The sequence below is a fragment of the Sorex fumeus genome, unplaced genomic scaffold, assembly GCF_029834395.1.
Source record: "Sorex fumeus unplaced genomic scaffold, SorFum_2.1 ptg000029l, whole genome shotgun sequence".
In the NCBI taxonomy this organism is placed as follows: Eukaryota; Metazoa; Chordata; class Mammalia; order Eulipotyphla; family Soricidae; genus Sorex; species Sorex fumeus.
Window position 1 is genome coordinate 8,250,279 of NW_026606086.1, and position 12,726 is coordinate 8,263,004.

The 12,726-nt window shown below is 50.8% G+C and overlaps 1 protein-coding gene across 1 annotated transcript in view; it reads left to right on the plus strand.

The window, feature by feature from the left end:
• Positions 1-12,726, plus strand: part of SAP130 (Sin3A associated protein 130) — a 69,243-nt gene that overhangs the window by 40,295 nt on the left and 16,222 nt on the right. The window contains exons 15-16 of the mRNA XM_056115401.1: positions 2,329-2,433; positions 8,062-8,420. Of these exons, the coding sequence (XP_055971376.1) occupies positions 2,329-2,433; positions 8,062-8,420 (464 nt within the window). The remainder of the gene's footprint in view (positions 1-2,328; positions 2,434-8,061; positions 8,421-12,726) is intronic.

The following is a 12,726-nucleotide window of genomic DNA, read 5'->3' on the forward strand; positions in this document are numbered from 1 at the left end:
TTCTGACTCATTGGTCAGAGATTCTGTCCTACGGGCTGGAGCGATAGTACAGGAGGTAGGGTGCTCACCTTACGCTCAGCATCCCGGACGGTCCCCCAAGCACTGCTCTGAGTAATTCTTCAGTTCAGAGCGAAGATAGATCTCTGAGCATCACCAGGTGTGGCCCAAAAAAAACAAAACAAAACAAAATCTTTTTCCATTACGAAGCAGTTTTGATCTCTATGGCTTTATAGTATAGCTTCAAGTAAGGGATGAGATCCCTCCCTGTTCCTTATTTTTTAGTATGGTTTTGGCTGTTTGGTTTGATTCCATACAAATTTTATTGCCTGTTTTTCGAAGAGCTTGGAGAATGTCATCCGACTTTTCTTGCACTGAGTCCATATAGTAGTTTAGATAGAATGGTCGTTTTGAAAATATTTATTCCTCTATCCATAGGCATGGAATATTTTTCCATTTCCTAAGTTATTTCTTGAATGTTTTTTAAAGTTTCATGTTATAGATCTTCCACTTCTTTTGTTGTTGATTACTAGCTAGTCAGTGTTTTTGGATACTGCTTTCTATGGAATAGACTCCTTGATCCCCTTTTCCTCTCACTTATTCTTTCTATATAGAAACGCGCAGATTTTTGTGTGTTGACTTTGTCGTCAGCCATTTTGCAGTATTGATTATTTCCAGGAGCCTTTGTTTTGTTTTCTTGAACTACACCTCACGATGCTCAGAGGTTACTCCTGGTTCTGCACTGAGGAATTACAGATTTATTCATGGCAGTGTTTGGGGGCCTAAAAGGGATGTCGGAGATTGAATTTGGGTTGGTCAGTTGCATCGCAAATGCCCTGCCCACTGTATTGTCACTCTGACCCCTCTAGGAGCTTTTTCGTGGACTCTCTAGGATCTTTTGTGTATATTACCACGTCATCTGCAACAGTGGTCATTTGACATCCGCTTTTCCAATTTGCATTCCTTTGATCTCTTGTTTCTTTTTCTTGTCAGGCCACTCTTTGCCTCAGTCTTCCCCATCCTCCTACCCCCCCACCCACTCTCCCACCTTATTTAAACATCATGGTTTACAAAATGGTTTGTGGTTGTTAACAGGCGCGAATATTCCAACACCAATCCCACCACCACTGTCACCTTCCTTCCACCATTGTCTTTGTTGTCCCACCAACCCTCAAGCCTGCCCCTGTAGCAGACCCACAATAATTCATTTTATATTGCTTGTGGGCATCGCTGGGTGTGACCCAAAAAGAAAAGAAAAGGAAAAAAGACCATCTATTACTAGGTGGCATAATGTCTGGAGTTAAACCTGGATGAGCTGTTAGCAGTTGTACAGCTGATACCTGCAGCCAGTATATCCTGAGCACTGTGAGATTGTTTGTCACAGGACGAGCCGTATGCTCTTGCCTCCCTCTCCTTTCTGTTTGCTCCCACTCTGTATTCTGACCCACAGTCGGAACCAGGGAGATGCTCCGCAGACTAGTGTTGGCTTTGTATACGGGAGCACGGGGCTTGATCACCTAAACCACACAGTCCCCTAAGCACCAAGATGTGGTCTCCCCAAAACAAGGCAAAACTGAAACTATAACGACCCCCGCCATTTCCTCATCGTTGGCCTGATTAGCCCTGGCTTGATAACGAGGGCCTCTGTCGCCTTGTACAGTGGGTTACTAACAACCTTTACTAGTTGTGTTTTATTTTCATTGTTCCTTCAAACTCGCTCAGAGTATAAACGCATGCATATCATAGATGTCATAAACTCTGGAACTTAAGCTTGAACATTATGTGGAAGGGAACGACAAGAAGCAGGTCCCAGTGGGAGGTGGACAGGAGGTGACAGGACGAGGAACGGCCTGCGTGGTTCTGTTTGGGAGTCCTTCAGGGTCCAGGGTGACTCCTGGTGGAGCACGGGGCTGGAAAGGGTGCCTTTCAACTTCCCTGTTCACATCACTTTGCTCCAGTTCTGGAACCCTGGGTTGGGAAGGTAACTCTAGGGCTCACGTGCTCTGAGTGCAGGGGCCGGGCTCTGTCCCAGTCACCACAGTCTCCTGAGCGCCACTGGGCTGAAGGGAGCCCCCAGTGGAAAGCCAGAAGCTGGCATTTTAGTCCATTAAAAAATACCTTCAGAGACAGTGGGAAATAGCTGAGGTGAATGGAGGGAAATGCGTGAGTGTTAGGTTCCTGTCCCCGCACCCCAGGGTCTCTCTCCCAGCACCCAGAAAACCAGCTCACTCTTCTGCAGTTTTCCGTGGCAGTTGGGTGCCTCGCCAGCATGGCTCTTTCCCTTCCTTCCATGATGCCTTCAGACGTGTTTTCTCGCTTTGTCTCTTTCAGAATGGCAGTCCGGAAAACCCTCATTCCCCCGCAGCCTCCTGAAGTGGCCAGTCCTCGCGTGGAGAGCTCCATGCGGAGCACGTCCGGGTCGCCCAGGCCTGCAGGGTGAGCATACACACCTTCCCACCACTCTTGGTAGCACCACAGACGCGCTGAGTCCCCGAGTCGAGGGGTCAGGCCCTTGAGCCACCCAGAGGAACTGCAGCCTTAGCTGCCCCGGCAGGCACGTAGCCATGGTCCCACCTGCAGTGACAACCTTGGCCCCCCTGTATGGCCCAGCTGCCACGGCACACCAGGCTTTATCTTCAAGTCAGGACATCAGGTGCCTGTGTTCCGTCCGCCGCCGTGCTTGCTGTGTCTGGTAGGAGGAGGGGAGGCCTGGCCCTGTGGCCACGGGGACAACTGTCTCCCAGAGTGAGCCCTGTGCGCCCACCTCTCAGCGCAGCCAGCCTCATGGCCTGCGGTCAGAGGCCAGGCCCATGAACTGTGACCCCGCTTCAGTGTCTATGGACCCGCGCCTGTGAGCTTGTGCTAGAGCCTGTGCTGCTCATCACCTGTAGGATTCAGGTGCACTTGTCAGAGCAGAGCCACACACACGCATCGGTTCTTGCACGCATTTAAGAAACCCTTAGAAGGGTTAGTGCAGTGGGTAGGGCACTTGCTTTGTGCATGGCCAGTGGATTTAGACTAGTTATTCCGTATAATTCCCTGAGTGCAGAGCTGGGAGGAAGCCTTGAGCATTGCCAGGGGTGACTCCTCTCTGCCAGATAGAAGAATTCCTCAACAGACGTCTGTGGCTGCCAGCTATCTCTTGAGTCACAGAACCATCCTGGTAACCGCACAGGAACACTGCATCGCGACTCAGTTGTCTGGTTCCCAGAGCTGCACCCTTAGCTTCCCAAGGAAGTAGGAAGAATGAAAAGAATCATGGAACCCATCTCAGTGGATGGGATCGAAGCCCAAAGAGCCCTCATGACTTCAGGATTAGACCCTGCCTGAGTGGGACTTAAGAGCAACAGTTTTGGAGGGTCAGTGAACTGAGGAAATCACTGGGGGGATTAATTAATCCAAAGAGAGATTGAGTGAAAAAAATAGAACACATCCAGACAAAAATAAGCTGAGGAGTAGAGTAGCGGGACTTAGCAGAAAGAGAGAGGCCTAAAAGCAAACGAGTCATGTGGCAGTGTCCGTAGAGCACCATGACGTGCTGAGGCAAGAACGAGGAGAGGGAAGACGTGGGCTGACCTCTGAGACGGAAGAGGCCCGAGGGTGAGCGTGCAGCCACATTGGTGCGGGCAGCGGAGAAGGCACTGGAAAGCAGTTTCTTAAACATTTAAATTTATGTGATAATACATGAGCTGGAGCAATAGCACAGCAGGTAGGGTGTTTGCCTTGCATGCAGCCGACCCGGGTTCGATTCCTCCGCCCCTCTCGGAAAGCCCGGCAAGCTACCAAGAGTATCTTGCCCGAACGGCAAAGCCTGGCAAGCTACCCTTGAGTATTCGATATGCCAAAAACAGTAACAACAAGTCTCCCTGTTTGTTGTGAGACGTTACTGGTGCATGCTCGAGCAAATCGATGGAACAGCAGGAGGACAGTGCTACAATGATAATATATAAGAAGAAATGTTTGGTAATGTTTAGAGCCAGAGGGCTGAAGTAATAGCACAGCGAGTATGGCGTTTGCCTTACACGCAGCCAACCCGAATTCGATTCCCAGCATCCCATATAGTTCCCCCAAGTACCGCCAGGAATAATTCCTGAGTGCAGAGCCAGGACTAACCCCTGAATATCGCCGGGCGTGACCCCTCCCCCCCAAAAAAATGAACAGTATTTAGGGCCAGAGAGATAGTACAGCAGGTAGAGCCCTCACTTTGCATGTGGCTGACTCAGGAAGTCCCCGGGTTCAACCCCTGGCACCCCATAGGGTCCCCCAAACTCACCAGGAGTGACCCCTGGGTGCAGAGCGAGGAGTAAGCCCTGATCACCACCGGGTGTGGTCCACAAAGCAAAAAGCAATTCTAATACGGAGGATCCACCTGTGCATGTTAGGAACTCCAGAAAGGGAGCAAAGAGAGAAAGGAAGAGAGTGGCTGGCTGGCAGAGAGGATTGCTTCAGGCTTCTCCAGGTTGAGGGTGAGAGCTTGTGTACTAGTCCGGAAGAACAAGATGAACTCAAACAGAACAACACCAAGACACATTGTAATCAGAATGGCAAGAATCAGAGAGAAGCTCCTTAAAACAGCAGGAAAGAATCCCTCAAGCAAGAGAAATAACAGAAAATTCTCGTCCGAGTTCTCAGATCATAAGCAGGAAGGGGGTAGAACATCACTGAAATGCTGAACGGAAAGAATCCAGCCAAGTATTCTCTGTGGGGTCTTCACTTACATCTGAGGGAGTGAAAGAAACATTCTGGAACAAAAAGCCTAAACATTTGTTGCCTCTAAACCAGTTGTTTGAGGAATGCTTAATGGCCTCTTACAAAGAGCAAATGACAAAGCAGCCGGCATCCCATAGAAACGTCAGCAGACCCCGACCTGTCAATAATTTCTTCAGATGTCAATTCTCTGTCAGAGGCACAGAGTGACCATGTGGATCAGGAGACAAATCAGAGTCTGCTGCCTAGAAGGGACATGGTTGAACAACACGCTCAGACAGAAACAATCTGGAGACTGACGGTGGACTTGTCTACGTCAGACCGATAGCATGGGGGCAGAGCAATGGTCAGGAAGGGTGGGCATTGCTTACAGGTCCAGGGTGATTTCCAGAGGCTCTGGCCCTGCCCGCCAGGACCCGACAGGCAGCAGGAACTGAAACAAGAGCTGGAAGGATTGGGGTCAGTAGGTATGTGCCAGACCCTGCGTCCTCTCCAGCAGTCATAGGCTGTCCTGCTGCCAGTCCATGGAGCAGGGCACAGTTTGAATGAAAGTGGAACTGTATCAAACTACACTGCCACCAAAGTAGAAATCAAACAGAAAGAGAAAAAAAAAGACATGGAAAGCACTGACATTCAGAAACTGAACTCCCTACTTTTCTTTCTTTTTCTTACTGGTACAGTATTTGTCTTCCCTCTGTCAAACTCTGGGCCAACTGTTTTCCCCAGGCAGCCTGGGGAGTTCCAGAAGGTGACCGTAACAGGGCAGAAGAGACACGGGAGAAACAGCCGAGGGAGCTGTGCCTGGCTCCCTCCCTGTGAGGAGGAGGAGGAGGAAGGCCATGACAGCAGCCTCCTGAGGGGCCACACCCGGAGTGTGGAAAGATGGGAAAGAGCTGTGGTCCCGGCACGGGTCCGGCCTCAGCAGTGGTGCGGCTCCATGTTCTGCTCCATTTCAGCCCCCGCAAACTCCCCTGCTGTGTCGCGGTCCCTGAACATGGTGCCGGCTTGGGCCTGGGGCTGCGGCACTGCTGAGACACCTGAGCGTCTTGGCGGGTCTCTCAGCAGTGGGGACGTGCTCCTCCCTGCGGGGGGGCTGGGGTGAATTTGGCACAGGCGGACATTTTCGAGGGCTCAGGAGCTGTGCCAGGAGAGCTGCTCCGAGGTCAGAGGAGATGGGGATCCTGAGCAACCTGCTTTCAAGCAATTGCCGGGTCAGAGAAGAAAGAGATTCCCCCAGTGAGCGAAGACACACTCCTCAGGACCCGCAGGGCCGTGCAGCTTTGACGGTCACACCCCCACAACAGGGGGAGGCCAGGATGGGCTCAGATTCTGAATTGGGAAGGTTCAGCGAACACCTTTCCTGAACTGGAGAGAAGCAGAGCTGTGGAGGAGAGGTAACAAGTTTGATTGAGCAGCCGGGCAAGGAGTTACTCTCTCTGTAACTACGCCTATGCAAATAGCAGAAAACATTGCCTTCGATGGTCTTCGTTTTACCTTTGACTAGCCAGATTATTAGACTCTCCTAGGTGGACATGTCAAGTGCATCGTTGAATATAAAAATCGGGGGTTGTGGGCTTGAGCGGTAGCATAGTAGGTCGGTGTTCACCTTGCATGAACACTGGATTCCATCCCTGGCATCCCATATCATCCCCTGAGCACTGTCAGGTGTGGCCCAGAAAACAAACACCAAAGAATGTGACAAGAAGATAGAGGGACCAACTATTGTCCAAGGGTTGGGAATCACAAATGGTCATTTTCTCCAGCACAGAAAATGAAAGCAATCGCATCCCACTGAGAGTGAGCGTGAGTGGTCATAGACGGGGTGGAGAGCAGGCCTGGGTAGGCCATCGCCAGAGGTCAGGAAAATGGCAGCCCAGACAGACCACTAGGCTGTTGCCAGGCTGGGGTTGGTGCCGGAGCTGCTCCCCAGCTAGTGAAGAATCACTTCCATATCTCAGTGTAATAAGCAGCATTGCAGCGAATCCCTGCGTTCTTTCTGAGCCCTTCCAGAAACAGTCCCAGAGAGGCTGGGACAGCGCTGGTCAGAGGTGCAGTTTGGTTTCCCACCACTATTGGCTTAGGCCCACGTGGAATTTGTCATCCTGTTTCCTCCACATTCTTGCCAAAGTTACATACTCAGTTTTACTGATATCATATTCTTTTATTATTGTTTCTTTTTTTTTTTAATCTTTTACGTTACTGAAGCAGATGGTGTGCAGTGGAGTCAGTGTCGTGCTCTGGGTGTGTAGAATTCCTGCGTCTCCCCCCACCGTCGGCCCCAAAACCCTCCACTGCTGTCTTACCACTTTTTGTCCACCCTTCTGAGTGCCGTAGAGAAAGTGTTTGATTCGAAGCCTTTAAGTGCCACCTGTCGGGGAAGTCATCCAGACTTTCCTTCTAGCTTACCTTAACATGACACCCTCTGGTCCATCACATTGTACAGAAGTCAGGATTTCAACTTTCATCATAGCCTGGTGGTCCGTTGTGTATAATAAGCCATTGTTTCTTGGTTTTGGGGGGTGGGGGGGTTTTGGATTTGTTTCTTGAGGCTATATCAGATATGCTCAGGGCTTATTCCTGTCTCTCTGCTCAGGGCTTATTCGTGATGAGCTCTGGGGACATATGGGATGGCCAGGGATCAAACCCAGGTCAGCCGTATACAAGGCCGGCACTCTCCTCACTGTACTGTATGTTTGGCCCAAATAACACTTGTTGTTGTTGTTGTTGTTGTTTTAAATCTGCTAATCTATCACTGGGCATCTGGGTTATTTCCAGATCTTGACTACTGTCAGTACCAATACCAATGCGAAGTACCTTCCCCTACACCCCTGCACGGCGGAAAGCAGATGCAGGGCCTCATACATGGAAGGCAAGTGAGGTACTAGTCAGCCACATTCCTGCCTTAAGTTTCTAAAAATAAAGCAGCACCTGTTCAGCGCTAGGAAGAAGCTTGCAAAGGCGAGATTGTTAAGTACAAAAGTATGTTCCTTGGCGAGCTGGGATGACGATACAGTCAATCCCCCACATCTGAGAGCCCCTGCCAGGTGTAATTCCTGAGCATCACCAGGTGTGACCTTGAAGCTTAAAAGGGGGGGGGGGGGGCAGGAAAGTATGTCCCTTGTGAGTAGCAACATCTGGGAGAAGCTCAGGGCAAGGCAGTGTCCTGTCCACTCTACTATGGCTCTGGCTCCAGAAAGGGCACTGTTTAGAGCTCGAAATTTCTTTTCTTGAGGAACAGTGTTTCCGTTGAACTCTCCCCCTGCCCCGCTCCCCCCCCCCCCCCAAGAAATAAAAGACAGAAGCTCCGTCTTTGAGATACGGGTTCAGGCTGTTTCCTATCTCTCGCTTTTGTTTCAGTGCCAAACCCAAATCAGAGATGCACGTGTCCATGGCTGCTCCGATCCCTGTGTCCTTGGAAAATGTGTCCAGCCAGAACAGCGACCAGCCCAGCATCGCAGTGCCCCCTGCGACCCCCCAGCCGCCGCCCGCCATTCCCGCCATGATCGCCGCCGCCAGCCCCCCGTCGCAGCCCGCCGCCGCCCTGTCCACCCTCCCCGGAGCCGTGCCCATCACGCCGCCCATCACCACCATGGCGGCTGCGCCCCCGCCCTCCGTGGCCGTGGGGGGCAGCCTCTCCTCTGTGCTGGGCCCCCCCGTGCCTGAGATCAAAGTGAAGGAGGAAGTGGAGCCCATGGACATCATGAGGCCAGTATCCGGTGAGTCCCCCCTGGCCGAGTCCTGCTAGCGTGGGCGGCTGTGGGGCTGGGGTCAGGGCGGAGGGCAGGTCGCTGCACTCGGCCCGGCCCAGGTCCTGGCCCCCAACTCCTCATCCCCCCTGGGCTCGTTGTGGTGCTCAGGTGTCAGGGTTTGTGTTTCCTCTGGGCTGTTTCTTCCATGGTTGCTTTCTTTTCCTTCCCTTCAGAGAAGGGTGGAATCATCGGTAATCGTCTCCCTCCTCACGGGAAACTCTGAACTTTTGCTGCTTTTTCTCTCCCCACCCCCACTTTGTTGGGTTTGGTTGTTGTTATTTTCTTTGGTTTTGGTTCTAGTTTTTGGCCACACCCGCCAATGCTCAGGGGTTCCTCCTGGCTCTGCACTCAGGAAGGAATCAGTCCTGCGTGCTGGGGGGCTCTGGGTGGCGGGTGATTGAACCCACATCAGCCACTGCAAGATGAGCCCCCTCCCCCCACTGTGCTGTGTATGGCTCTGCCCCACTTCTTCCCTCTCTAACACCCCTCACTATCCCAACTCTTGTTTGACTCTTGTTTGACCCAGGAAGCCCAGTCTCTTGATGTCCATTTGAAATTGACATTTCCTTCCTCTTCTCATTTTGTGTGGTTTGGGACCACACCGTGCTGTGCTCAGGGATCCTTTCTGGCAGTGCTCGGGACAATGTGCAGTGCCAGGGATCGAGCCCAGAGTTGGCCGTGTGCAAGGCAGGGGCCTTGCCCCCTGTGCTATCTTCCTGGCCGTGTTTTATTATTATAAAGGAAGAAAATATCAAACAGCTTTTGGAAACAAATCATTTTGCTTAGCCTTTTACAATTTTTATCATGATCCTTGAAAAAGGTTACTTCCTCAAAAATATTCATTTTAGGGGATGCACAGCATTGATATTCAGAACTCAACATTGGTTCTGGACTATTTCTCTGCCCTCACCAAGAATAAGGAAAGATAGCAGCTTAGAGTTTATTTATAAATTACTGCTGTTCTTTTCAATCACCGATATTTTCCCCTCATTTTTCAGGAAAATTTTCATTCATCTTTCAGTACCCAATTCAAATACCTACTCAGAAGTTAAATCATAACTTTTAACAAAGCAGGAAGTTTGGTTTAGTAGGATGGATGTTAATGTTTACTAAGTATGAATGGTGAAGTGTATGAAATATTTAATAAAGTAGGCTCATACATTAAAAAATAATTGGCTGCCTTTTAAAGGGCAAGATATGATCATAGCTCAGTCCAGCTTGTTTCCAGTTTATTTCTTGCACTTTTCGTAACCTTTTAAAACAATAAGTGATGAGAATCCTTTAGACGGAAAAGCTAGTTTTGGGGAAACTTTAATAAATGTGGAATCTTATTTTTCCTAACTAGAACAGCAGCGTTTAGTACACAAAATATGTAAAATGCAGACAGAGACACAGTGTGAAGTCAAACGGTTTTACTGTAGCTACCCCAGTCCTGTTCCACCAAGAAAACTACCCCCTCTGGCTGGATGCAGCCCCCGTACGGCTGTGCTGCCTGAGTGTATCTCCCAGGCTTTGCAGCAGGAGCGGCTGTGGAGAGAACTGGGCTGCACAGCGCTCAGCCGTGAGGGGAAGCCTCTAGCTAGCGTGAGTGCACCAGGTGGGGGCGCCTGGTGGGCCCAGAGTGGGGGGAGCCCTTTGGGAGCACCTACAGGCCCCTGTGAAGACTCCGACTTTTCTTTCTCTTTTGGGCCCCACCCATCTGTGCTCAGGGATCCTTCTTGGCGGTCTCAGGGGACCACATGGGAAGCTAGGGACCAAACTCGGGTCAGCCGCATGCCAGGCAAGTACCCTCCCCTCCTCTAGATTAGTTCCTTTAAAAAAAAAAATAGTCAGGCCCCACTCCTGGCATCGCTTGGCCTGATAGGGCAACACTATGGCGAGTCGAGGCCCACTGGGTCAAACCGGGCAGTATCAGGCTTGCTGGCCCATGCATTACTCTGCCACTTGAGTCAGATCCCCGTCCCTAGATACGTGTCTAAAGTGATCGCAGAGGACTTCACTGTTCGTGTGAGAGACATCGGGGTCAGCCATCAGCCACATCTCTGGCCTCCTAACGGGAAGCCTGGAGCTAGCAGCCAATCAGGGTTTGGGAAGCTGTGGGAACACCCACATTTTGTAGGGAGAGATTAAGAACTTCGTTTCTGATGTGGTTAAATTGGAGGTCTCCGAGGGAGGAGATCAGAGCCTGCCTTAACAACAGAGAAGGGAGTTGCTGACACAAATATGGGAGTTCCCATGTGTCTGTAAAGGACAGTGATTGTCTGTAGGAAACCATGGGACAGGTAACACCACCTTGGGAGTAAGTGCCAGGAGCACTGTGTACTGAGTCCAGGTCATTGCACCATGTCCAACTGGGAGAGAAAGCAGAGGCAGGGGAGGCTGAGAAAAGGAACATAGTGTGGGGCGCGGAACTCAGAGGCCAGGAGGGAGACTCAAAACCGGAGTGAGTATTTTTGGGCAACTCCCGAGAAAGTTTGTACGGTGAACCGTGAAGCATAAGATTCAAAAGAGAACAAAGATGGGGCCTGCGGGCTGCTGACTGGTTGCTGCTGACTCGGCAGCTCACAGGGTGGAGGAGGAGGAGGGGTGGGGGACCTGGGAGAGGGTCTGGAGCCGCGAGAGTCGGCCGTGCTTGGGTTGGTTCCGATGGAGGGGAACCATGCCAAGAGGAAGGGGGCTTTTTAAGGTGGGACGAATATGTTGTATGTGTGGGTGGTAATGGCCCGGAATTGATGCTGCCAGAAGAGAGAGATGCAGATTGCTACGGGGTCTGAGGAGGTCCAGGTGACTCAGATCTGCAGTGGGGATGAAGGGTCTGAAAGCAGAGAGGAAAGACAAAATGCTCAGTCACGATGCATGAGGGTAGGAATTCGTTCTGACTTCCTCCTCCTCCTCGCCCCGATGAAATAAGACAGGCCATCGACAGAGGCCAGGGATGTGAGGGAGGTGTTTGCCTCAGGTGAGGAAAGCGGTGAATAACCACGAGGGTTGTTGGGGCTTTTTGCCGGGAGAATGGGGGTTTGTTCTTTTTGGGTAAGACCCTTGATGCTCAGAGGTTACTCCAGCTCTGTACTCAGGAATTACTCCTGGCAGTGCTTGGGAAGCCACATGAGATGCCAGGCCTCGAGCCTGGGCCAGCTGTGTGCAAGACCAACACCCTCCCCTTCGTACTACCTCTCTGTCCCCTCCACGGGGCCTCAGCAGGTAGAGTGGGATTGGCCTTCAGCATCTCGTGAGTGGGAACTTGATTGTGGTGGTTCGGTGCTTGAGGGTCAAACTTCAGGCCCACACATACAGTGAGTGAAGCCTGAGATAGGTCCTGCCACTGAGTAGCCCTCAGACCTGCTGCCACATGTCCTCCTGAGATTAGTCAGTGGTGCTCCTCCCACAGAGAGAGTAGGTTTATTGGGTTACTCCCACAACAGTGCTCCCAAGGCACATCCAATTCCATCAGGCTCTGATAATCCTACATTACTTTTCTCTTTTCCTTTATATCACTTGCATGGTTTAGCAATACCTTTTAGCAAGACACGGGAAGACAGTTGATGCTGTGCTTTTGTAACATGAGAGTCAATTAACTCTAAATGATTTTTTACTCCTGGGCATCTGTCATATTTACTTGACTTAAGCCTCAGTCACCTTTACTTCCTAACACCCCAAAAGGAGGGTCCCAGCAAGGGACCAGAATGGACTCAGGGCAAGCTGTAAGCTACCCTGGCATTGGAAAGGGACAAACCAAGTGCCATAAGAAGCATAATAAGTTAAGAGCACAGTCATTGGAGACAAAGTCTGTCATGACCCAAAAAGAAGTAACTGAGTAAGGACCCTGCTGGGGTTAGGAAAGACTAACCTGTCCTGAGGACTGTGGTCTGGAATATATAGTGAGATGTCCCCAGGAAGAGCCAACCTTTAAGTTTCATATATCTCTGACTGTGTTTATACAAAATGGCCAGAAATATTAGTAAGGAGTAAATTCACTGTGATTATGTAAATGGATGACTAGCTGAGGAAAGGAGAAAGCAAGACACCCTGGGTGGAATCCCTCCCTTGAGCAGATCTCCTAGTAATCTGGAGTGCTGAACCCTCCGATGAGATTTTTTGTCCTTGAGTTAATCTCCTGGAACTTCCCCTGAAGGGGTGACTTGACCTCTGTTTGTTGTTATGACCGTGTTCACCCCCCACCTATGTGTACCCCACCCTTCATGATCTCTGTATAACTATGCTGTGAAGAGGGAGGGCGAGAAGAAAGCTTGGCACGGTCACAGGAAAGAGA